Genomic DNA, 26,611 nt, shown 5'->3' with positions numbered 1-26,611 from the left:
GCTCCCCGGGAGCTAATACTCCCCAGCTACTCTCTCTTTGAGGGCTCTCACTCGACTCTCCCACTTCCCTCCCACCAGTCTGCCTGACCCCTAGGTGGGTGGCCCTTTTCCAGTTAGACCAACCCACTGGTGTGTCTGACATGTCATGATGTGAGGTGTTGATTGGGATTTGTGGTGCTTATGGAGGTGACACCGGTTTCTGGGAACTTGGAACCATGGGGGGTAGGTCCTGCACCCTGAGGGAACAGTATGCAGTTCCCTGTAGCACCCTGATGTATTCAGGGGCGCTACAGATCCACTGGACTGAAGGTACCAATCACATGAGGTGGCGATAGACAACACACACGCTGGAAGGTAGCCAACAGAGGGCAGCCCCAAGGGATCAACTGTACCTTGGAAGCTGGCGCCAAGGACACAAACAATCTCTGGTTGTAGAAGTCATGCTGAAAAGCACTTCGGGATCAGGGCATACTGGCTTTTTAAGAAAAGGGGCTTGTCTGTGAGCGCAACCTATGTGCACTAGCAGGAGGCCTGTGCAGCGTGCGCAGGTCCTGGTAGACAGCATCAGGAACCAGGCATAAAGCAGTCACCGCTGGGTGGCTGGGAAGGTAAGAATTCTTATGTCTCTACTTTGGGAGTGGGGCAGGACAGCAGAGGGATGCCGGTATGGGTGTTACATCTCTAATCCTCTCTCGAGTTGACTCCTACAGTCTCTACCCTATAATCCCATATCTAAATTGCTCCTGCACTCTTAGCCGTCTGATTCCCTCACTAGCTGGCTCCTGCACTCTCTGCTGTCTCATTCCCTTTCATGTTTCTCCTCCACTCTCTGATCCCATCACTAACTGGCTCCTAAACTTTGTGCTCTTTGATCCCTTCTTTTTCTGGCTCCTGCACTCTCTGCACTCTGATCCCCTCTCTGGTTTGCTACGGCACTCTCAGCCCTTTGATCCCCTCTCTGGTTTGCTACGGCACTCTCAGCCCTTTGATCCCCCTCTAGTTGGCTCCGGCACTCTCTGCACTCTGATCCCCTCTCTGGTTTGCTACGGCACTCTCAGCCCTTTGATCCCCTCTCTGGTTTGCTACGGCACTCTCAGCCCTTTGATCCCCTCTCTGGTTTGCTACGGCACTCTCAGCCCTTTGATCCCCCTCTAGTTGGCTCCGGCACTCTCTGCACTCTGATCCCCTCTCTGGTTTTCTACGGCTCTCTCTGCCCTTTGATCCCCTCTCTGGTTTGCTAGGGCACTCTCAGCCCCTTGATCCCCTCTCTAGTTGGCTCCGGCACTCTCTGCCCTTTGATCCCCTCTCTAGTTGGCTCCTGCACTCTCAGCCCTTTGATCCCCTCTCTAGTTGTCTCCAGGACTCTCAGCCCTTTGATCCCCTCTCTAGTTGGCTCCAGGACTCTCAGCCCTTTGATCCCCTCTCTAGTTTGCTTCGGCACTCTCAGACCTTTTGATCCCCTCTCTAGTTTGCTCGTGCACTCTCTGCCTTCTGATCCCCTCACTAGTTGGCTCCTGCACTCTCTGCCCTCTGATCCCCTCTTTAGTTGGTTCCTGCACTCTCAGCTCTTTAATCCCCTATCTAGTTGGCTCCTGCAATCTCTGCCCTTTGATCCCCTCTAGTTGGCTCCTCCTCTCTCAGCCCTTTGATCCCCTCTCTAGTTGGCTCCAGGACTCTCAGCCCTTTGATCCCCTCTCTAGTTGGCTCCAGGACTCTCAGCCCTTTGATCCCCTCTCTAGTTTGCTTCAGCACTCTCAGACCTTTTGATCCCCTCTCTAGTTGGCTCCTGCACTCTCAGCCCTTTGATCCCATCTCTAGTTGGCTCCTGCACTCTCAGAAATTTGATCCCCTCTCTAGTTGGCTCCAGGACTCTCTGCCCTTTTGATCCCCTTTCTAGTTGGCTCCTGCACTCTCTGCCCTGTAATCCCCTCTCTAGTTGGCTCCTGCATTCTGCCCTTTGATCCCCTCTCTAGTTTGCTCGTGCACTCTCTGCCTTCTGATCCCCTCACTAGTTGGCTCCTGCACTCTCTGCCCTCTGATCCCCTTTCTAGTTGGCTCCTGCACTCTCTGCCCTCTGATCCCCTCTTTAGTTGGCTCCTGCACTCTCAGCCCTTTGATCCCCTCTCTAGTTTGCTCCTGCACTCTCTGCCTTTTAATCCCCTTTCTAGTTGGCTCGGTCACTCTCTGCCCTGTGATCCTCTCTAGTAGGCTTCATTACCAAACATGCAGAGACCCCACCGGTCAACGTTGTCACAGTATTCCCAGGTATGAATACATCCCAACTTTTGCAGAAGAGAAAGAGGGACGGAGTATGTGGCACCACGCCCTTAATAACCGACAGCTACATCAGTTCGCCATTTCTTGCGCACCCGGCCACATTAAGAAAAGTTTAGAAAGGGATGGACAATCCTTGATGGCTGTGTTCAGACTAACGCTAAACTTTTTAGTTGTCCTGTTCATTATAAAGGCAGAACAATGGAGACCGTGGAGGAACAGATTTCTTATCAGATGCACAGCAGAACCTGGCTGTCCCCATTGCCTATAATGAGCGCTGTCAACTTTCTGTCCAGCTGTCCATAACATTTCAAAAGTCAGTTCTTGTTGATATCAATCCACACTCAGGCCGTCCTCTCAGCGCTCCTCTCTACCCTCAGGCCGTCCTCTCACCACTCCTCTCTACCCTCAGGCCGTCCTCTCAGCGCTCCTCTCTACCCTCAGGCCGTCCTCTCAGCGCTCCTCTCTACCCTCAGGCCGTCCTCTCACTGCTCCTCTCTACCCTCAGGCCATCCTCTCACCGCTCCTCTCTACCCTCCGGCCATCCTCTCAGTGCTCCTCTCTACACTCAGGCCATCCTCTGTGCTCCTCTCTACACTCAGGCCATTTTCTCAGCGCTCCTCTCTACTCTCAGGCCATCCTCTCAGGCCATCCTCTCAGTGCTCCTCTCTGCCCTTGGACTGTCCTCTCAGCGCTCCTTTCTACCCTCAGGCCATCCTCTCAGCACTCCTCTCTGCCCTCAGGCCATCCTCTCAGTGCTCCTCTCTGCCCTCATGCCCTCCTCTCAGCGCTCCTCTCTACCCTCAGGCCATCCTCTCAGCGCTCCTCTCTACCCTCAGGCCATCCTCTTAGCGCTCCTCTTTACCCTCAGGCCATCCTCTCAGTGCTCCTCTCTACCCTCAGGCCATCCTCTCAGTGCTCCTCTCTACCCTCAGGCCATCCTCTCAGTGCTCCTCTCTACCCTCAGGCCATCCTCTCAGTGCTCCTCTCTACCCTCAGGCCATCCTCTCAGCGCTCCTCTCTACCCTCAGGCCATCCTCTCAGTGCTCCTCTCTACCCTCAGGCCATCCTCTCAGTGCTCCTCTCTACCCTCAGGCCATCCTCTCAGTGCTCCTCTCTGCCCTCAGGCCATCCTCTCAGTGCTCCTCTCTGCCCTTTGATCCCCTTTCTAGCTGGCTCGGTCACTCTCTGCCCTGTGATCCTCTCTAGTAGGCTTCCTGCACTCTCTGCCCTATGATTCCCTCTCTAGTTGGCTCCTGCACTCTCAGCCCCCTGATCCTTTCTCTAGTTGGCTCCGGCACTCTCAGCCCTCTGATCCCCTTTCTAGTTGGCTCCTGCACTGTCAGCCCTCTGATCCCCTTTCTAGTTGGCTCCTGCTCTCTCTGCCCTGTAATCCCCTCTCTAGTTGGCTCCTGCATTCTCTAACCTTTGATCCTCTTTCCAAGTGGCTCCTGCACTCTCTGCCCTTTGATCCCCTTTCTAGTTGGCTCCTGCACTCTCTGCCCTCTGATCCCCTCTCTAGTTGGCTCCTGCACTCTCTGCCCTTTGATCCCCTCTAGTTGGCTCCTTCACTCTCTGCCCTTTGATCCCCTCTCTAGTTGGCTCCTGCACTCTCTGCCCTTTGATCCCCTCACTAGTTGGCTCCTGCACTCTCTGCCCACTGATCCCCTTTCTAGTTGGCTCCTGCACTCTCTGCCCTCTGATCTCCTCTCTAGTTGGCTCCTGCAATCTCTGCCCTTTGATCCCCTCTAGTTGGCTCCTTCACTCTCTGCCCTTTGATCCCCTCTCTAGTTGGCTCCTGCACTCTCAGCCCTTTGATCCCCTCTCTAGTCAGCGCCTGCTCTCAGCCCTTTGATCCCCTCTCTAGTTTGCTCCTGCACTCTCTACCCTCTGATCCCCTCTCTAGTTTGCTCCAGGACTCTCAGCCTTTTGATCCCCCTCTAGTTGGCTCCTTCATTCTCTGCCCTCTGATCCCCTCTCTAGTTGGCTTCCTGAACTTTCTGCCCTCTGATTCCCTCTAGTTGGCTCCTGCACTCTCTGCCCTCTGATCCCCTCCTTAGTTGGCTCATGCACTCTCTACCCTCTGATTCCCCCTCTAGTTGGCTCATGAACTCTCAGCCCTTTGATCCCCTCTCTAATTTGCTCCTCCTCTCTCAGCCCTTTGATCCCCTTTTTAGTTGGCTCCTGCACTCTCTGCCCTTTGATCCCCCTCTAGTTGGGTCCTGCACTCTCTGCCCATCTGATCATTTCTCTAATTGGCTCCTGCATTCTTTGCCCTCTGATCCCCTCTCTTGTTGGCTCCTGCACTCTCAGCCCTTTGATCCCCTCTCTAGTTTGCTCCTGCACTCTCTGCCCTTTGATCCTCTTTCTAGTTGGCTTGGTCACTCTCTGCCCTGTGATCCTCTCTAGTAGGCTTCCTGCACTCTCTGCCCTATGATTCTCTCTCTTGTTGGCTCCTGCACTCTCTGCCCTTTGATCCCCTCTCTAGTTGGCTCCTCCTCTCTCAGCCCTTTGATCCCATTTCTAGTTAGCTCCTGCACTTTCTGCTCTTTGATCCCCTCACTAGTTTGCTCCTGCACTCTCTTCCCTCTGATCCCCTCCTTAGTTGGCTCCTGCACTCTCTACCCTCTGATCCCCTCTCTAGTTGGCTCCTGCATTCTCTGCCCTGTGATCCTTTCTCTAGTTGGCTCCTGCATTCTCTGCCCTCTGATCCTTTCTCTAGTTGGCTCCTGCACTCTCTGCCCTTTGATCCCCTCTCTAGTTGGCTCCTGCACTCTCTGTCCTGTGATCCTTTCTCTAGTTGGCTCCTGCACTCTCTGCCCTCTGATCCCCTCTCTAGTTGGCTCCTGCACTCTCTGTCCTGTGATCCTTTCTCTAGTTGGCTCCTGCACTCTCTGCCCATCTGATCCTTTCTCTAGTTGGCTCCTGCACTCTCTGTCCATCTGATCCTTTCTCTAGTTGGCTCCTGCACTCTCTGCCCACCTGATCCTTTCTCTAGTTGGCTCCTGCACTCTCTGCCCATCTGATCCTTTCTCTAGTTGGCTCCTGCACTCTCTGCCCATCTGATCCTTTCTCTAGTTGGCTCCTGCACTCTCTGCCCATCTGATCCTTTCTCTAGTTGGCTCCTGCACTCTCTGCCCATCTGATCCTTTCTCTAGTTTGCTCCTGCACTCTCTGCCCATCTGATCCTTTCTCTAGTTGGCTCCTGCACTCTCTGCCCATCTGATCCTTTCTCTAGTTGGCTCCTGCACTCTCTGCCCATCTGATCCTTTCTCTAGTTGGCTCCTGCACTCTCTGCCCATCTGATCCTTTCTCTAGTTGGCTCCTGCACTCTCTGCCCGGCTCCTGCACTCTCTGCCCATCTGATCCTTGCTCTAATTGGCTCCTGCACTCTCAGCCCTTTGATCCGTTCTCCAATTGGCTCCTGCACTCTCTGTCCATCTGATCCTTTCTCTATTTTGGCCTTTAATGCTACCCCAGAAATAAGGTTACATAATAATATACAATATTAGTGTCCGACAGCTCCACATGTTGAATGTTTATGGAGGTTTGCAAGGATTTATTTTGGGGGTACATGAGGGTGCAGCATTAACTTCTGTCTTAGCACTGCACCCCTCACATGGTACATCTCTGTAAATTCCTTGCCTTCTGATCACATTTTTTATCTTGCAGATTCAAAGTTATTTGTGAAGCCGAGATCTACCTGTGAGTGGCGCTATGATGCTTGTAGTAGTGCCTGTTACCAAACATGCAGAGACCCCACCGGTCAACGTTGTCACAGTATTCCCAGGTATGAATACATCCCAACTTTTGCAGAAGAGAAAGAGGGACGGAGTATGTGGCACCACGCCCTTAATAACCGACAGCTACATCAGTTCGCCATTTCTTGCGCACCCGGCCACATTAAGAAAAGTTTAGAAAGGGATGGACAATCCTTGATGGCTGTGTTCAGACTAACGCTAAACTTTTTAGTTGTCCTGTTCATTATAAAGGCAGAACAATGGAGACCGTGGAGGAACAGATTTCTTATCAGATGCACAGCAGAACCTGGCTGTCCCCATTGCCTATAATGAGCGCTGTCAACTTTCTGTCCAGCTGTCCATAACATTTCAAAAGTCAGTTCTTGTTGATATCAATCCACACTCAGGCCGTCCTCTCACCACTCCTCTCTACCCTCAGGCCGTCCTCTCACCACTCCTCTCTACCCTCCGGCCGTCCTCTCACCACTCCTCTCTACCCTCCGGCCGTCCTCTCAGCGCTCCTCTCTACCCTCAGGCCGTCCTCTCACCACTCCTCTCTACCCTCAGGCCGTCCTCTCAGCGCTCCTCTCTACCCTCAGGCCGTCCTCTCAGCGCTCCTCTCTACCCTCAGGCCGTCCTCTCAGCCTTCCTCTCTGCCCTCAGGCCGTCCTCTCACCACTCCTCTCTACCCTCAGGCCGTCCTCTCAGCGCTCCTCTCTACCCTCAGGCCGTCCTCTCACCACTCCTCTCTACCCTCAGGCCGTCCTCTCACCACTCCTCTCTACCCTCAGGCCGTCCTCTCAGCGCTCCTCTCTACCCTCAGGCCGTCCTCTCAGCGCTCCTCTCTACCCTCAGGCCGTCCTCTCACCACTCCTCTCTACCCTCAGGCCGTCCTCTCAGCGCTGCTCTCTACCCTCAGGCCGTCCTCTCAGCGCTCCTCTCTACCCTCAGGCCGTCCTCTCAGCCTTCCTCTCTGCCCTCAGGCCGTCCTCTCACCACTCCTCTCTACCCTCAGGCCGTCCTCTCAGCCTTCCTCTCTTACCTCAGGCCGTCCTCTCAGCGCTCCTCTCTACCCTCAGGCCGTCCTCTCAGCGCTCCTCTCTACCCTCAGGCCGTCCTCTCAGCGCTCCTCTCTACCCTCAGGCCGTCCTCTCAGCGCTCCTCTCTACCCTCAGGCCGTCCTCTCAGCGCTCCTCTCTACCCTCAGGCCGTCCTCTCAGCGCTCCTCTCTACCCTCAGGCCGTCCTCTCAGCGCTCCTCTCTACCCTCAGGCCGTCCTCTCAGCGCTCCTCTCTACCCTCAGGCCGTCCTCTCAGCGCTCCTCTCTACCCTCAGGCCGTCCTCTCAGCACTCCTCTCTACCCTCAGGCCATCCTCTCACCACTCCTCTCTACCCTCAGGCCATCCTCTCAGTGCTCCTCTCTACACTCAGGCCATCCTCTGTGCTCCTCTCTACACTCAGGCCATTTTCTCAGCGCTCTCTACTCTCAGGCCATCCTCTCAGGCCATCCTCTCAGTGCTCCTCTCTGCCCTTGGACTGTCCTCTCAGCGCTCCTTTCTACCCTCAGGCCATCCTCTCAGCACTCCTCTCTGCCCTCAGGCCATCCTCTCAGTGCTCCTCTCTGCCCTCATGCCCTCCTCTCAGCGCTCCTCTCTACCCTCAGGCCATCCTCTCAGCGCTCCTCTCTACCCTCAGGCCATCCTCTCAGTGCTCCTCTCTACCCTCAGGCCATCCTCTCAGTGCTCCTCTCTACCCTCAGGCCATCCTCTCAGTGCTCCTCTCTACCCTCAGGCCATCCTCTCAGTGCTCCTCTCTACACTCAGGCCATCCTCTGTGCTCCTCTCTACACTCAGGCCATTTTCTCAGCGCTCTCTACTCTCAGGCCATCCTCTCAGGCCATCCTCTCAGTGCTCCTCTCTGCCCTTGGACTGTCCTCTCAGCGCTCCTTTCTACCCTCAGGCCATCCTCTCTGCCCTCAGGCCATCCTCTCAGTGCTCCTCTCTGCCCTCATGCCCTCCTCTCAGCGCTCCTCTCTACCCTCAGGCCATCCTCTCAGCGCTCCTCTCTACCCTCAGGCCATCCTCTCAGTGCTCCTCTCTACACTCAGGCCATCCTCTCAGTGCTCCTCTCTACCCTCAGGCCATCCTCTCAGTGCTCCTCTACCCTCAGGCCATCCTTTCAGTGCTCCTCTCTACCCTCAGGCCATCCTCTCAGTGCTCCTCTCTACCCTCAGGCCATCCTCTCAGTGCTCCTTTCTACCCTCAGGCCATCCTCTCAGTGCTCCTCTCTGCCCTCAGGCCATCCTCTCAGTGCTCCTCTCTGCCCTCAGGCCATCCTCTCAGTGCTCCTCTCTGCCCTCGGGCCGTCCTCTCAGCCTTCCTCTCTGCCCTCGGGCCGTCCTCTCAGCCTTCCTCTCTGCCCTCGGGCCGTCCTCACAGCCTTCCTCTCTGCCCTCGGGCCGTCCTCTCAGCCTTCCTCTCTGCCCTTGGGCCGTCCTCTCAGCCTTCCTCTCTGCCCTCGGGCCGTCCTCTCAGCCTTCCTCTCTGCCCTCGGGCCGTCCTCTCAGCCTTCCTCTCTGCCCTCGGACCGTCCTCTCAGCCTTCCTCTCTGCCCTCGGGCTGTCCTCTCAGCCTTCCTCTCTGCCCTCGGGCCGTCCTCTCAGCCTTCCTCTCTGCCCTCGGGCCGTCCTCTCAGCCTTCCTCTCTGCCCTCGGGCCGTCCTCTCAGCCTTCCTCTCTGCCCTCGGTCTGTCCTCTCAGCCTTCCTCTCTGCCCTCGGGCCGTCCTCTCAGCCTTCCTCTCTGCCCTTGGGCCATCCTCTCAGCCTTCCTCTCTGCCCTCGGGCCGTCCTCTCAGCCTTCCTCTCTGCCTTCGGGCCATCCTCTCAGCCTTCCTCTCTGCCCTCGGACCGTCCTCTCAGCCTTCCTCTCTGCCCTCGGACCATCCTCTCAGCCTTCCTCTCTGCCCTCGGGCTGTCCTCTCAGCCTTCCTCTCTGCCCTCGGGCTGTCCTCTCAGCCTTCCTCTCTGCCCTCGGGCCGTCCTCTCAGCCTTCCTCTCTGCCCTCGGGCCGTCCTCTCAGCCTTCCTCTCTGCCCTCGGGCCGTCCTCTCAGCCCTCCTCTCTGCCCTCGGGCCGTCCTCTCAGCCTTCCTCTCTGCCCTCGGGCCGTCCTCTCAGCCTTCCTCTCTGCCCTCGGGCCGTCCTCTCAGTGCTCCTCTCTGCCCTCGGGCCGTCCTCTCAGTGCTCCTCTCTGCCCTCGGGCCGTCCTCTCAGAGCTCCTCTCTGCCCTCGGGCCGTCCTCTCAGCCTTCCTCTCTGCCCTCGGGCCGTCCTCTCAGCCTTCCTCTCTGCCCTCGGGCCGTCCTCTCAGCCTTCCTCTCTGCCCTCGGGCCGTCCTCTCAGCCTTCCTCTCTGCCCTCGGGCCGTCCTCTCAGCCTTCCTCTCTGCCCTCGGGCCGTCCTCTCAGCCTTTCTCTCTGCCCTCGGGCCGTCCTCTCAGCCTTCCTCTCTGCCCTCGGGCCGTCCCCTCAGCCTTCCTCTCTGCCCTCGGGCCGTCCTCTCAGCCTTCCTCTCTGCCCTCGGGCCGTCCTCTCAGTGCTCCTCTCTGCCCTCGGGCCGTCCTCTCAGTGCTCCTCTCTGCCCTCGGGCCGTCCTCTCAGAGCTCCTCTCTGCCCTCGGGCCGTCCTCTCAGCCTTCCTCTCTGCCCTCGGGCCGTCCTCTCAGCCTTCCTCTCTGCCCTCGGGCCGTCCTCTCAGCCTTCCTCTCTGCCCTCGGGCCGTCCTCTCAGCCTTCCTCTCTGCCCTCGGGCCGTCCTCTCAGCCTTCCTCTCTGCCCTCGGGCCGTCCCCTCAGCCTTCCTCTCTGCCCTCGGGCCGTCCTCTCAGCCTTCCTCTCTGCCCTCGGGCCATCCTCTCAGCCTTCCTCTCTGCCCTCGGGCCGTCCTCTCAGTGCTCCTCTCTGCCCTCGGGCCGTCTCCTTGGTGTTTGTTCTGAGGATATGTATTAATGTGCATGTTTTGTTATTTAACATAAATAATGAAATGTTATTGTTCATGTATATATTTTTCTGTACTGTACATATCTTCCACTGGAAAGGTCAAAACACGGAATAAGAACATGAATTTGCCCTAATATAGTTAATAGTAAATGTAATAGAAGCAGAAAATTGTATATGCATTGGACAATATACAGCTGGAACCAGAAGTTTCTATCCGCTCTCTAAAGACACATCTGCAGGTTTTTCCCTCCACTCTCTGTACAGACACATCTGCAGGTTTTTCCCTCCACTCTCTGTACACACATCTGCAGGTTTTTCCCTCCGCTCTCTAGAATGAGAGAGAGGGAATGTTTTTAGGCATTGTTATTCCAGAAGCTTCTCACAATAGTTGGTGTAATTTGGGCCGATTCCTCTTGACAGATCTGGTGGAGCTGAGCCATGTTTGGAGGTCGCCGCTCACACGGGACTTTTCAGCTTTGCACATACATTTTCAAAAGGATTGAGATCAGGGCTTTGTGATGGCCACTCCAAAACACTGACTTTGTCCTCCTTAACACTAGAAGTCCCAGAAATTTTGAGCTCCCCCTGAAGTCCCGAAAGAGGGTCAAATGACCCTTAAGCAGGCTTTACATGCTACGATATCGTTAATGAATTATCGTCGGGTCACAGTGTTTGTGACGCACATCCGGCGTCATTAACGATATCGCAGTGTGTGACACTTATGAACAACTTTAAACAAACGCAAAAGCGGTCAAAATCGTTTGCCGCGGAGAGGTCGTCCTGAAACAAAAAAATCGTTCTCTGCTTATTAGCTATGTTGTTCTTCGTTCCTGCGTCAGCGCACATCGCTATGTGTAACACCGCAGGAGCGACGAACATCTCCTTACCTGCCTCCACCGCCAATGCGGAAGGAAGGAGGTGGGGGGATGTTACGACCCGCTCATCTCCGCCCCTCCGCTTCTATTGGCCGCTTGCCGTGTGACGTCGCTGTGATGCCGCACGACCCGCCCCCTTAGGAAGGAGGCAGGTCGCCGGCCAGAGCGACGTCGCCGAGCAGGTAAGTGCATGTGAAGCTGCTGTAGCGATAATTTTCGCTACGGCAGCAATCACAAGATTTTGCAGCTGCGACGGGGGCTATCGTGCTCGGCATCGCTACAATCGGCTTGTGATGTCATAGTGTGCAAAGTATCTCTCTCTCTCTCATATAGAGGGTGGATGTAAACTTATGGTTTCAACTGTAATTGACCCTTGGTAATATGTATCAGAACAGGAAAAAAGGAAGGAGGATGGAGACTTGGTGAAAATATAAATCTTTAGGAACCTCAGTTACAGGGAAAACATCCACTGATTAGTCACAGGCAGTGCTGATCTTGGTGAACTAGGACTCGGCAGCTCTGGGTCAGGCAGAAACCCAGTGATCATGTTCCCTCTCCCACATGTTTCTCCTCCATGCCGCTAAAGACTGTAGATTAATGGCTGACCACTGTATGGGGGAGATGAGCCTCATCTCCATCGCCAAACAGGAGTCACTCCTCATTATAACAGGATCCCCTAATGATAATGACTCCATCCTTAATTGTAAATATCGCAGCATTTGTTCTTGGTGATGATAATATTAGGCTAGTCCAGGCAAGGTTCGGATGGTGGGTGGGAGATGCTACAAGTTTCTTGATGGCTATTGAGAAGACAAATTGGAGAGAATGGACTCCAGGCACCCTGTAACATCAGCCACAAATTCAGGTGGTAGCATGATGGGACATGGACTCATCTTCCCAGACAAGTTGGTGGTCTTCACAGTCCAGGGGGTTTTCATCACTGCATGCTGACAGCACAACATGAGCTCAGGACCAGATAACGCTCATCTCTTTTCTGGACTCCAGATATTGGTCATGGTCAGGTCAGGTGGAACTGCTCCTCTTTTGTTCTATGCATCATGTGATAATAATTGCGCTGCAATAATTACTTCAGGCTCCAACACCTCTTAGTGTGGTTCCTGGTTTGACCTGTTTTCTATCTACATTTCTTGTAGGGTTGAAGGTTGCTTCCCACACTGCCCACCAGACATGGTCGTAGATGAAGTTACCAAAAAATGCGTCTACTTTTCTGACTGTGAGTACCGGATAACTAATATGTAGGGGAGGCTGCTGAACCTTCCAGAGTGGTAGACAATAGTGTCTGGAACACAGATGTAGGAGGCCTTATGTCATATGCAGATATTGTGGCCTTGATGTAGGAGACCTCGTGTGACATGCTTCTATTGGGACCTCAATGTAGGAGGCCTTGTGTGACATGTGACTCGCCCACCCCAGGGCTTTGGGACACCCGGTGTCGGGCCGGACTAGTCCGGGGGTAGTAAGTGGTGGCGGGGCCCGACTCCGTGACCCTGGCGGGGTCAACTAATATGGCAGTGGTGGGAATGGTAATCAATAATAAAGTTTTTAGGTTATTCGTGACGCCACCTGTTGACTGCGGCTATGGAGCCGCCGCTGCTGGATGGGACCTCCGGGGCTGATGGACTAGCAGCTGGGATGGTTCTGCTCCCCACAGGTGGAGCGGTACCCCGGGGCAACCGTTGGTGCTTGTAAGAGTCTATGATGATGTTGTAAATGGTGCAGTGCAGGCAAAATAACAGCGGCAACACCAGGGGATGCAGTTTCAAGGTTTTACTTACTGGTTCATGGATGTCGTGAACTGGTCGCCCACTGGTGTGCTGGGATCCCCTGTCAGGGACCTCCGCCGATCACGGGGAATTTGGGGAGGAAAAGCCGGCGCACCCTTCTGTTGTGTCTCTTCCCTCGGCTGTCTTCAAAGCCTTGACTTTTCCGGATAAACCTGTCTTGGCCTCCACTATAGGTTCTGGACAAGAAGGCTTGCCTGGATGGTACTCTGTCCTCTTCCCAGGGGTCCTACAGTGGGATGTGGCCCGGGGCGCTTGCAACCACCCTGGGCCTCAGTGTTCACTTTTGAAAAAATGACTTCTCTTCCTCCAGTTTCTAGGGACCGTCCCCTGTATGCTGCCTGATCCCTCCACCCGATGACTTAGTGGAACAGGCCACAAGCTTGAAAGCTTTGCAGTGGCCCTGGAATCCTTTCTGTAGTTCTCTGCTGTGGTGTCACCTGGGCCTAGCTGGGCCCCAGGGTCTCCACCAGGAAGCTTCACTTTCTCTTGCTGTTCTGAGGTTTCAACTTCTCACTCTTCTCCTCTCTGACTATTTGACTCACTCCTTCAACCAACTGCTCCTCACTCTGTCTGACTAAACTTGACCTTCCTGTCTCTGCTCTATCTAGCTGTTGGCTCCTCCCACCCTCCCAGTTGCTAGGCCCCACCCTATGGGAGAAGGGATGGGTCTTACGGCCCCCCAGCATGCAGCATGGGAGGGTAGCTGCCACTATCCCCGATCCCAAAATATGCCTACCAATGGGTGTAGTGTGAATTTGCCTGTGGACCGGCGTTTACTCCTTTCCTTACCCAGGATTGGACATCACACCTCTGGCTGAGGTGCAATGTCTCTGTGGCGACGGAAGCCTCAGGGACGCCATACTCCCCCACAGCGAATCCCAGCACGTCCGCAGGCTGAAACAAGAAGACAGTGAAGAAACTGCAAAGTTTTTATATGCATATAACAGTAAAATTTTTAAAACATTACATCCCTTTATGGGAGGTGAATATTCTTGAACGCTTCGAACATGAAAAATAATAAAACTTTAGAGTCTTTGGTATTCCCACCAGAATTCTGGTAGGGAGCACAACTGGTGCAACATATATACAGGGGGATAGCTGACCACGCCTAGTCCAGTGGCCAAATTTTCTTTTCAACTTTTTAACTTAGGGGGCAAAAGGAAGGAACCAGCCACTAAGTCCAGTGGCCTGGTTAAACATGACACATAAATAACTACACATGCAACTGTGGACCACTTTCCAGTCTAGTGGCCCGGTAACACATCAACAATGGGGTGACATCTTCGCAAAGAACATGAGGGCAAGGTTTAGGAAAGGGTGTCATCTACAAAAAGAACAATGGGGTGGGGCAATGCAGGAAAGTCTTTAAGGAATGACGAGGGACAGACGGGGCTATGTACAGTTCTGTATCTTCTTACTTCTTACATTTCAGTGCTGGAGTCCCGATGTGGCAGGGCCCTGGGCAGCATGTAGGCCATGGAGATCCTGGTCTGCGTCTCCTGTGTGTTAGTGGCAGGCCTGCTGCAAGGTGCTGCGGCCTGGGCTTGAGCGGGACCGCTTGCTGGAGTGGGGCTGCTTGCTGTATGGCGCCATTCTGGCTTCTCCAGGGCTGCTTCTTCTCTCAGTACATGCACACCCAGAGCATACCAGCCCCGGTTCCCCATCAGCCGGGTATACTCGACCAGGTCGCCGGGCTCGACATCGCGCCCTGGGTGGCCTCTGGTCAGGTGCTCCTCGATGTCTCGGCGGGAGACAAATACATCTTTGCCTAGGCCGGGTTCCCGGATGAAGCCCCAGCCCTCCGCCAGTCGGAAGTCAATCACTTGGCCCCTTCTTACTGGGCCCTGGGATCCTTTGCGGGCCTTCCGGATCTGTGCTTTGGAGGCCAGGTTGGATGCCTCCACTGTCCTCCGCTTCTCCTCCCGGAGTTCTCGCTCCCGCTGGAATTGCTCCAGTTGCCGCGTGCAGGCCAGGTGGGCAGCTAGCGGGGTTGCGACAGGGAGTATTGGTAGTGGCATTCTCCTGTCTCTGACTGGTGCGGCGTCCCAGTTCACCCCTGGCGAGGACATACCAGGCAAGCCGGTGGAAGGGCTTGGTAGGGGGCCCACTAGGTGCTCGGGGAATCATCCTCGCTGCCGGGGTCTGCTGCGCTCTCTCCGGCCTCGGAGGTGTCGGCGGGGCCTCCTGCAGGCCTGCAGGGGGGCTTGGCGATGGCACCTCGAAGTACCAGGGGCTTGGGCAGGTAGGGGCAACATGCGGCTTACCCGGGTTTAGCATTGCGGCCTGCTCTTGGTGGCCCACGACCTCAGGTGCCACCCGGTCCTACTTGGCACTCTCCCTCCTTACTTCATCCTCCACCCGCAGTTCCACTTCTGCTTGCAGGGAGCAAACCTCCGGGTGAGGAGCTCCACTTCTTCCCGGAGGAAGTTCAGCTTGGGGTCCATCTTCTTGGTCCCTGGGGTGCTTTTGCTGTGGGTTCTCTCGCCTAGGGATTGCTCGCTGCAGAACTGCTCGAGTGCTCGACCACGCCACTCGGCTGCACCCTGCTGAAGGCGGGGCCGGGGGCTGCACCAGTGCTTGGCGCCAGACTGGTACCCAGCCCACAGCCGGCATTACTCCGCCTATGATCCAGTACATTCTCGCTGTCTTTTGGTCTGGCATTTGGAATCACTTTGCCAGCCGCTCAGCTTCTCTATGCGCCATTTCTTTTTCCTCCGCTCTGCATAGCGGGCTCCACTTCACGCTCTTCTTGCAAAACCAAGTGGGTGGGGCTTACTTTCGCGCCCTTCTCCAGGCACGCCCCTCCTCTTCCGTGCTCAGCGGTTTCAATGGCGGCAGTTTTTACAGTAAAACAGTTTCTTCTGCCGCACAGTACCCGGTGGGACCAGGCACGAAATCCTGTTTGTGACGCCAAGGTTAACTCGCCCACCCCAGGGCTTTGGGACACCCGGTGCCGGGCCGGACTAGTCCGGGGGTAGTCAGTGGTGGCGGGGCCCGACTCAGTGACCCTGGCGGGGTCAACTAATATGGCAGTGGTGGGGATGGTAATCAATAATAAAGTTTTTAGGTTATTCGTGACACCACCTGTGGATTGCGGCTATGGAGCCGCCGCTGCTGGATGGGACCTCCGGGGCTGATGGACTGGCAGCTGGAATGGTTCTGCTCCCCACAGGTGGAGCGGTACCCCGGGGCAACCGTTGGTGCTTGTAAGAGTCTATGATGATGTTGTAAATGGTGCAGTGCAGGCAAAATAACAGAGGCAACACCAGGGGATGCAGTTTCAAGGTTTTACTTACTGGTTCATGGATGTCGCGAACTGGTCGCCCACTGGTGTGCTGGGATCCCCTGTCAGGGACCTCCGCCGATCCCGGGTAATTTGGGGAGTAAAAGCCGGTGCACCCTTCTATTGTGTCTCTTCCCTCGGCTGTCTTCAAAGCCTTGACTTTTCCGGATAAACCTGTCTTGGCCTCCACTATAGGTTCTGGACAAGAAGGCTTGCCTGGATGGTACTCTGCCCTCTTCCCAGGGGTTCTACAGTGGGATGTGGCCCGGGGCGCTTGCAACCACCCTGGGCCTCTGTGTTCACTTTTGAAAAAATGACTTCTCTTCCTCCAGTTTCTAGGGACCGTCCCCTGTATGCTGCCTGATCCCTCCACCCGATGACTTAGTGGAACAGGCCACAAGCTTGAAAGCTTTGCAGTGGCCCTGGAATCCTTTCTGTAGTTCTCTGCTGTGGTGTCACCTGGGCCTAGCTAGGCCCCAGGGTCTCCACCAGGAAGCTTCACTTTCTCTTGCTGTTCTGAGGTTTCAACCTCTCGCTCTCCAACTTCTCACTCTTCTCCTCTCTCAGACTATTTGACGCACTCCTTCAACCAACTGCTCCTCACTCTGTCTGACTAAACTTGACCTTCCTGTCTCTGCTCTATCTAGCTGTTGGCTCCTCCCACCTACCCAGTTGCTAGGCCCCACCCTATGGGAGAAGGGATGGGTCTTACGGCCCCCCAGCATGCAGCATGGGAGGGTAGCTGCCACTATCCCCGGTCCCAAAATATGCCTACCAATGGGTGTAGTGTGAATTTGCCTGTGGACCAGCGTTTACTCCTTTCCTTACCCAGGATTGGACATCACACCTCTGGCTGAGGTGCAATGTCTCTGTGGCGACGGAAGCCTCAGGGGCGCCACACATGCTTCTATTGGGGCCACAATGTAGGAGACCTTGTGTGACATGCTTCTATTGGGGCCACAATGTAGGAGGCCTCGTGTGACATGCTTCTATTGGGGCCACAATGTAGGAAGGGCCGGTACAGGAGTGTCAGTAAACCAACAGTGATAGACAAACAGAGGAAATTAAAACTCTATCACACAGCACAAAGGTATAAGAGAAAAAGAGGTAAGGAGGAAAATTAGATCCGGGAGGAAACAAAAGGATGATAGGGGAACTACACAACAACAAACACCACATAATATAATCACCAGCAGGACTGGTATAGAACAGCATAAAGACCAACACAGCAATAGACTATAGTCGCAATTGGTAGACAGATTGCAACATCTTTAAAAGACAGGGAGCAACTGTGATAGGCTTCCAACAACATGTGATCCCAGAGCTAACCAGCAGGCTAGTAGAGGTTAACTGTTGCTAGCCTGACCATGAATGAGCACACGGCTGGCCGACGCCCGAGCCTACATGTGCACCTCAGAAATAGCAGAGAAACGTATGTCACATGCTTCTATTGGGAACTCGATGTCGAAGTGTCATGGTCCAAGCTGTCACTCAGCCTCTGTAATACTGGGATGACTAAAAGGCAGGGGTGGGGAATCTCCGGCCAGCATTTTGCAGACTTCCAGCCCTTTAACACTAGAAGTCCCAGAGAGGGGTCATTTAACATTTCTACCTTTTGAAGTCAGAGAGGGGTCGAATGACCTGAAGGATTTTAGCTAACATCCTATAATCACCGTCTTTTATTCTGTAATTAAGGCCATTACTGTCGCACCACAGGAGGTTGTTGTTTTCCATTGAGTTTAGCCATTTAGTTTCTAGTTAGTTCTATTCAGTTTATCATCAGTCATTTGACCCTCTTTCAGGACTTCAGGGGGGAGCTCGAAATTTCTGGGACTTCTAGTGTTAAACCTCTCTTGCATTACAAGCATGACCGCGTAGCAGTGAATGCTGCGTTTGCATGCATTGAAGGGTTACGACCTTACACTAGCCAGTGCCAGCATCAGGACATACTTTGTGGGTGGAGTGGGCAAGTTATATGCTCCTGTGCCACAGATGAAGAAAGCAACAACAGCCCCAGCCTCCCCAGTAAGATATGTGCCCCAGTATCCCCATTGATGTACATGCACCTAGCCTCTCCTGTAATGTATTTGCCCCAGCATCTCATGCGATGTGCATTCCCCAGCCTCTACAGTGATGTATATTCCCCAGCCTCTCCAGTGGAGTATACACTCCCTGAATCGCCAGTGTTGTATATAAAAACCAAAAAAAGGTTTTCAGCCTACCGTTGTATGCTTTGAATGTCAAAAGTTCTCTGATGCACGGAGGATCACCAGGATTGGAGGCCCAGGAGAACGAACTTCTTTTTCTGTAGAAAAAACATCCAGCACCATAACAGGAATCCAACCAGGAAATAGATAAAAACGTTTTTCTGTTTTATTTAGATTATAATATTAAAAATACATACAAAAATTAAAAAACATGACCAAAACCTGACATGTTTCGGACCCTAAAACATGGTCCTTACTCATAGGTAACATGGACAATACTCCATGTTACCTATGAGTAAGGACGATGTTTTAGGGTGCAAAACATGTCAGGTTTTGGTCATGTTTTTTAATTTTTGTATGTATTTTTAATATTATAATCTAAATAAAACAGAAAAAACTTTTTTATCTATTTCCTGGTTGGATTCCTGTTATGGTGCTGGATGTTTTTTCTACATGTTTTGAAGTGTTGTATATATGCTCCCTGCATTTCACCTTCAGTAATGTGTATGCCCCAGCCTCCCCAGTGAAGTAATCGTATATGCCCCAGCATCTCTTGTGATGTGTATGGCCCAGCCTCCTCTATGATGTATATGCCCCCAGCGCCTCTTCTGATGTATATGCCTCAGCATCCCCTGTGGTGTACACTGGAGATGAAAATCACAGCACAATGTCTGATCACTTGCTTTTTTCAGAAATAATGTAATCTTCAATGATTAACATGTTTCGGTTTTGTGTAAGGGGTGCACCATGCCACTAGAACAGGGTAAGGGGTGCCACTACATCTATCATGTCTTGGATGTAGGAGCCCTCATGTCTCACGGTTGTGTTGTGGCTTTGATGTAGAAGGCCTTGTGTTGCATAGCTGTGTCGACTCTTTGATGTAGAAGGCCTTATGTCACATGGCTGTGTCAGGGCTATGATGTAGAAGGCCTTATGTCACATGACTGTTTTGTGGCTTTGATGTAGAAGGCCTTGTGTCTCAAGGGTGTGTCGGGTTTTGATAAAGCAAGCCTTGTGTTGCTCAGCTGTGGTGGGGCTATGATGTAGAAGACCTTGTTACACGGCTGTGTCGGGGCTTTGATGAAGAAGGCTTTGTGTTACACGGCTGTGTCAGGGCTATGATGTAGAAGGCCTTGTGTTACACGGCTGTGTTGGGGCTTTGATGTAGAAGGCCTTGTGTCTCATGGCTGTGCCGTGGCTTTGATGTAGATGACCTTGTGTTGAACGGCTTTGTTGGGGCTTTGATGTAGAAGGCCTTGTGTTGCACGGTCGTGTCATGCCTTTGATGTAGAAGACCTTGTGTTACATGGCTGTGTCGGGGCTTTTATTTAGAAGGCCTTGTGTTTCAAGGCTGTGTAGGGGCTATGATGTAGAAGGCCTTGTGTCTCGCGGCTGTGTCGGGGCTATGATGTAGAAGGCCTTGTGGTGTTCGGCTGTGCTGGGGCTTTGATGTAGAAGGCCTTGTTACACGGCTGTGTCGGGGCTTTTATTTAGAAGGCCTTATGTCACATGGCTGTTTTGTTGCTTTGATGTAGAAGGCCTTGTGTCTCGCGGCTGTGTCGGGGCTGTGATGTAGAAAGCCTTGTTACACGGCTGTGTCGGGGCTTTAATGAAGAAGGCCTTGTGTCTCACGGCTGTGTCATGGCTTTGATGAAGAAGGCCTTGTGTCTTACGGCTGTGTCGTAACTTTGATGTAGAAGGCCTTGTCTCACACAGCTGTGTTGGGGCTTTGATGAAGAAGGCCTTATGTCACACAGCTGTGTCGTGACTTTGATGAAGAAGGCCTTGTGTTGCACGACTGTGTTGGGGCTATGATGCAGAAGGCCTTGTGTTGCACGACTGTGTTGGGGCTATGATGCAGAAGGCCTTGTGTTGCACGACTGTGTTGGGGCTATGATGTAGAAGGCCTTCTGTTAGGCGGCTGTGTTGGGGCTTTGATGAAAAAGGCCTTATGTCACACAGCTGTGTCGTGGCTTTGATGTAGGAGGCTTCCTTTCATTTGCCTGTTTCGGGGGAATCTGGAACGAAGGCCTCATGTAAAATGTCTCTATCATGACTTGGATGTCTGAGGCCTTGTTTTGCACTACTGTATTGTGACTTGGATATCAAAGATCTTATGGCCATGTCAATATTGTGACTTCACGAAGGTGGACTTATAATATCTGATAATTTCATACATTTCACCTTTTATTAACAGGTATTGAGCCTGCAGTCAATCTGACGATGTTCCATATCACAACAGAACACCCCAGAGTGACTGCCATAATGAATCTGACCAGATCATCTGCACCACAGGTCTCAGGAGACCAGTCAGTGATTGGATACGTATCCAGACCTGTCTCCTCCACAATCGGTGCTGAATCATACAGCTTTACATCAGGTGCAACACTTCACACCACACCCCAGTCTGGTAAAAGCACCAAATTGGAGACTGATATTGTGGATGCCCTGACACCTACCCTGAGGACCATGACTGGAATAACATTAGGTAGACTAGCCTCTTCGGGATCGGCTGCCAGTGTTCAGTCAATACCAGCTACATCATCTGAACTCTCACACGCACCAGTCACTAGAACTGTTACGTCTCTAGCTCCAGGCACAAACACCTCTGCAATCAAGTCTGTGCCGGCAACCCTGCCGACAGCAGAGCAGAATGTCACCACAGCAGCAGGTACTTTAGCTGCCGTAATTCAGACTAGTGAGTCTGTAACCGAAAAAGCCAAACATATGTTGGAATTTGCAACATTCAATACAAGCCCCAGCTCTATGCCAGAGACCACTGAGCCATATACAAGCAGAGAGCAATCAGACCTGAGAGTATCACCCTCACAATCACTACCAACAACAACTGCAATCTATACCCAGGTCTCTACGCCACTCGATAAATTGACCGCAACCTTACAATCTGGATTTACAAGTAAAGAGGTGGAGACAAGCATATTCTCCAAAGACACTCGGCAAACCACCGCAATGTCCACTGAACAGGTGACGGGAAAAGGAGTCTCAGGTGCCAAGTATCTGACTGCGAGTATAGGAGGAATAACCAAAATATCAGGGGCACTAAGCAGCTTATCAGAGGTGTTCACAGAGGCCATCACAGAAGCCCCTGAAGTCTTCACGGTGCTATCCCTTACCTCAAGTCTTCTACAATCTGTGTTTGGCTACTCTCCCAGCAGCTCTAGGGGGCTGGTGACTACTGACATTGCAACATATCAGCCAACATCAGATAGAATAACCATGTCAACACAACCCTCTACAACGGCAACAGCCGTAACACCTGAGGAAGCATCTTCAACCCCTCAGACTCCTCTGCTGTCTGAAAGAACAAGATTAGCTCCATTTCTGAGTGCTTCATCTCAAGCTACGCCAATTAGCAAGTACACAATTCATGTACTCACCAAAGAGGAAGGGATCCAGTCACAAACATTACGAGATGTCACCTCAGAAGCAGTCAATACCAGTATAATCACAAAAATGACTTCATGGGCTTCATCCCCTACCAATACAGAGCACACAGCAGCAATGACATACCACGGCACAGGATTCTCCACTACACAAATGTCCTCCAAAACCGAACCCACAACAGCGAGTGAGTCCACTACACTCGTCCTAGACCTAAGCAATGTAACAGGAGCAATAACATCCACCATATACACAGGAGGAGCACACTTGCCTACAGATGTTCCTGTGCATGAGACTAAACGGCCTCTCACTCAGGAGGCTGCCGAGCTAACGTCTCACCAAGAGCTCTCAGGACTGGCATTATTGACATCTAGCACAAGTGTCACGATGATGCCAGATCTGTCAGTAACACAGATATCCACCTCGGCAGTGACTCTACCCATGGCCGTCTCTGACCACTCTCTGTTGTACACCTCCAGGACAACACAGTCCACCAGTCTGGCAACCTACGGAAGAGTCCAAATTTTATTATCGCCAGAGGTTGCTCATTTTGGACCGTTGGTAAGTACACGCACGGAGCAGAAGGGCCTGCTACCCTACACAGAGTCCACAACACATGCCATTACTAGTTCCACACCCATGTTAACTTCCCAGCACAGTGCTACACCTCCAGTAACCATAGAAACTTCATCTACGGAACAACTGGGAACCATTTTCACATCTCATGCAATAACAACTGACCAAGGATATCTGTCATCACCCGTGGCCTCTAACACCACAAGTCACGTCATTTCTGCTTCTCATCCATTGACCATATCTGAAACATTAGCTACATATCGTCCATCAGCTGAGGCCTGGCCATCCATCACGAAGGACAAGCAAGCCTCAGTGGTGTCAGGTACAGCAGCTTTGTCAGCTACAAGGTATCATCCATCAGTTATCACCCCATCGTCAGTCTCATACACTCTTCTCACATCCCATGCTCCTGTTAAGGAACAGACTGTAGTGACCCCTGCAGTGGCCACAAGAAAACCCCCATCAACTTCACAGAAAGAGCTCAAGTATTCCACATGGGCAGAGGCTTTATATTCTGCTCCTCAGCCTGGTCCTCATACATCATTTCCAGGAAAAGCCACGTATGTTCCTGTGACTCCCCTGCTACCGACACATGATATACAAGTAGTTGGCGCAGGGATCCAAACGGCTACCCCCACCCCAAGTGTTACTAACCGGCCCCAGTACAGGCTGCCTCTTATGACAGAAGCAACGTCCCCTCCGCTTCCAGTGACAATGTCATCAAGAACCTTCAACCAGACAGAGACGCTATATCCTGCCCTCCAAAGCCGCGCTCCAAGCATCTTGGGTGAAATGACTGTGTCCTCCATGCTATCATCACCAGAAGCTGCCACAAGCCAGACCTGCACAGTAAGTAGCCCAGGGGACATGAAGTGTTTGAGGATGCTATATGGGGGTATGGATGGACACATCTGGGCATGGTGCTTTCTAATCAATGTGCTCTCCTGTGGCCAGTAGTCTACACCTTGTATGTAGCAGCCAGGCATCTGCAGACACATTCTAGATATTTTGGGAGCCATGTCGAGTGTAGGCGTTGAATCTACTCATGCACTCCTTTTTGTCTTGCAGCCATTCACAGAAAACGAATGCATTAAACATATCTGTGTGGATGGTCAATTAATCCAGGTGAATAAATCGCAGCATTGTCCCTACAACGTAACACAGCCCGGCTGTGGGCTCCTAGGATTCGCTGTCCAGATCAATGGAGATCGGTGTTGTCCCAAATGGGAGTGCCCCTGTAAGTATCTGCGTACCCTAGCCTGATGTGGTGACCATGAAGGTAAACATAATATGAATGAAGATATACTGCAGAGGGGCCCAAAACCAAAGATATGGAGGGGCCCCTACTGGTGATGGTTCAATCTATTGGTATAGGGGTTCTGCACTTGAAGAAGAGAGGATCTGTTCACTCACGCCACGGGAAAGGAAACCTGACTCATTCAGAACCCCACCTCATAAGTTACAATCCAGTCACTTACACCGGATGGAGATCATAAACAAGGCAGCTTCTTCTGTGAGCGCCACCACGCACTGTGATCTGAAAATCTGCCTCCTGCTACATGTAATGAGAGAAATCTGTGTCTCCATGCATAGAGCCCTTATTAAAGTGCATTGTGCTGTATGGTGTGTGGTCTATAACCTGTGGACATGGCTGTGGTGTCAATACCCTGTGGACGTGGTTGAGGTGTCAATAACATGTGGATGTGGTATCTATAACCTGTGGATGTGGCTGTGGTCTATAACCTGTGGATGTGGCTGTGGTCAATAACCTGTGGCTGTGGTCTATAACCTGGGGACGTGGCTGTGGTGTCTATAACCTGTGGCTGTTGTGTCTATAACCTATGGATGTGGCTGTGGTCTATAACCTGTGGACATGGCTGTGGTATCTATAACTTGTGGACATGGCTGAGGTCTATAACCTGTGGACGTGACTGTTGTCTATAACCTGTTGACATGGCTGTAGTGTTAATAACCTGTAGACGTGGCTGTGGTGTCAATAACATGTGGATGTGGTATCTATAACCTGTGGATGTAACTGTGGTCTATAACCTATGGATGTGGCTGTGGTCTATAACTTGTGGACATGACTGTGGTCTATAACCTCTGGCTGTGGTGTCAACCTGTGGCTGTGGTGTCAATGACCTGTGGACATGGCTGTGGTGTCTATAACCTGTGGACGTGGCTGTGGTCTGTGACATGTGGACATGACTGTGTTGTCTATAACATTAGGACGTGGCTGTGGTGTTTGTAACCTGTGGACATGGCTGTGGTCTGTGACATGTGGCTGTGGTCTGTGACATGTGGCTGTGGTCTGTGACATGTGGACGTGGCTGTGGTCTGTGACATGTGGATGTGGCTGTGGTCTGTGACATGTGGACGTGGCTGTGGTCTGTGACATGTGGACGTGGCTGTGGTCTGTGACATGTGGACGTGGCTGTGGTCTGTGACATGTGGACGTGGCTGTGGACTGTGACATGTGGACGTGGCTGTGGTCTGTGACATGTGGACGTGGCTGTGGTCTGTGACATGTGGACGTGGCTGTGGTCTGTGACATGTGGCTGTGGTCTGTGACATGTGGACGTGGCTGTTGTCTGTGACATGTGGCTGTGGTCTGTGACATGTGGCTGTGGCTGTGGTCTGTGACATGTGGCTGTGGTCTGTGACATGTGGCTGTGGCTGTGGTCTGTGACATGTGGACATATTATGGTGATTTCTTCTTCCTTCCTCTAGCTCTCTCCATGTGGTGGTGATCAGACAATCTTCATCTCGTTCCAGGCCGCTGCTCCATCTTCTCAGACTTGAGTTTTGTCACATTTGATGGCCGTTATCTTGGGCTGTATAAGGAGGCCTCGTACATTCTGACTCTGAGCGAGGATGAGTCTATCACGGTGCAGGTTTCTCAGTGCGGACACATGAAGCAGGTGAGAATTGGCCAGTTATCATCATATGGAGACGGGTGGAGGAGACTCTCAGAGCACAGATTGTGGGAGAACAGAGCGGATATTAGCGTTCTCCTCAAGGATGATGTCCCCCGCTCTTCTTTCAGTTTTGTCAGTCATTTGGTCTGGAGACACATACTAGATGTGGGGCAGGGGACTGGCAGGGGACGGGCAAGAGACGGGCAGGAGACGGGCAGGGGATGGGCAAGAGACGGGCAGGGGACGGGCAGGGGATGGGCAAGAGACGGGCAGGGGACGGGCAGGGGATGGGCAAGAGACGGGCAGGAGACGGGCAGGGGATGGGCAAGAGACGGGCAGGGGATGGGCAAGAGACGGGCAGGGGACGGGCAGGGGATGGGCAAGAGACGGGCAGGAGACGGGCAGGGGATGGGCAAGAGACGGGCAGGGGACTGGCAGGGGACGGGCAAGAGACGGGCAGGGGACGGGCAGGGGATGGGCAAGAGACGGGCAGGGGACGGGCAGGGGATGGGCAAGAGACGGGCAGGGGACGGGCAGGGGACGGGCAAGAGACGGGCAGGAGACGGGCAGGGGATGGGCAAGAGACGGGCAGGGGATGGGCAAGAGACGGGCAGGGGACGGGCAGGGGATGGGCAGGGGACGGGCAGGGGATGGGCAGGGGACGGGCAGGGGACGGGCAGGACAGGGATTGTACGGACTAACCACCTTCTCTTTACTCACAGGTTTATGAGGGAAATGTTGCTTTTTGCTTATCTGTACTGGAGCTGACCTATGAAGCCAACCAGATCATTATCGATCGCTTAAGACGGAAAGTAAGTGACCCCGTCCCACATGGAATCATTTCACTCAGTGATGACATAGATAATTGATGGTATTTTTGACGGCTGTTGGTCGGGGGGTCACAGTGTTTCCTGTGGTATTGCTCTGCACCCTGGCTGTATTGTGTGCAGAGCTCTGCTCATCCGTGGCATAAAAGTGTGATGATAACGATGTCTCTTCTTTCACAGGGTTAACTCACAAAATACAGTGCCTTGCGAAAGTATTCAGCCCACTTGAATTTGTCAACCTTTTCCCACATTTCAGGCTTCAAACATAGAGGTAAAAATTCTGGTGAAGAATCAACAGCAAGTGACACAATTGTGAAGTTAAACTAAATTTATTGTTTATTTTAAACTTTTTTAAAAAATAAATAACTGAAAATTGAGGTGTGTAATATTCATCCCCTTTACTTTCAGTGCAGAAACTCACTACAGAAGTTGATTGAGGATCTGTGAATGATCCAATGTTGTCCTAAATGACTGATGATGATAAATATAAGCCCCTGTGTGTAATCAAGTCTCCGTATAATGCCCCTGCTCTGTGATAGTCTCAGTGTTCTGTGTAAAGCGCAGAGAGCATCATGAAGACCAAGGAACACAACAGGCAGGTCCATGATACTGTTGTGGAGATGTTTAAAGCCAGATTTGGTTACAAAAAGATTTCCACAGCTTTAAACATCTCCATGCAAACTGTCATCTCACACAAGGAGAAGACTGAGCAGA

At 52.7% G+C, this 26,611-nt stretch overlaps 1 protein-coding gene across 1 annotated transcript in view; it reads left to right on the top strand.

The window, feature by feature from the left end:
- Positions 1-26,611, top strand: part of OTOG (otogelin) — a 595,066-nt gene that overhangs the window by 394,606 nt on the left and 173,849 nt on the right. Inside the window, exons 31-36 of the mRNA XM_075326471.1 lie at positions 5,947-6,064; positions 12,034-12,113; positions 20,372-23,001; positions 23,221-23,389; positions 24,928-25,073; positions 25,793-25,882. Of these exons, the coding sequence (XP_075182586.1) occupies positions 5,947-6,064; positions 12,034-12,113; positions 20,372-23,001; positions 23,221-23,389; positions 24,928-25,073; positions 25,793-25,882 (3,233 nt within the window). The remainder of the gene's footprint in view (positions 1-5,946; positions 6,065-12,033; positions 12,114-20,371; positions 23,002-23,220; positions 23,390-24,927; positions 25,074-25,792; positions 25,883-26,611) is intronic.

Source organism: Anomaloglossus baeobatrachus, chromosome 10, assembly GCF_048569485.1.
Source record: "Anomaloglossus baeobatrachus isolate aAnoBae1 chromosome 10, aAnoBae1.hap1, whole genome shotgun sequence".
Classification (NCBI taxonomy): Eukaryota; Metazoa; Chordata; class Amphibia; order Anura; family Aromobatidae; genus Anomaloglossus; species Anomaloglossus baeobatrachus.
This window is presented reverse-complemented; position numbering and strand designations above follow the sequence as displayed.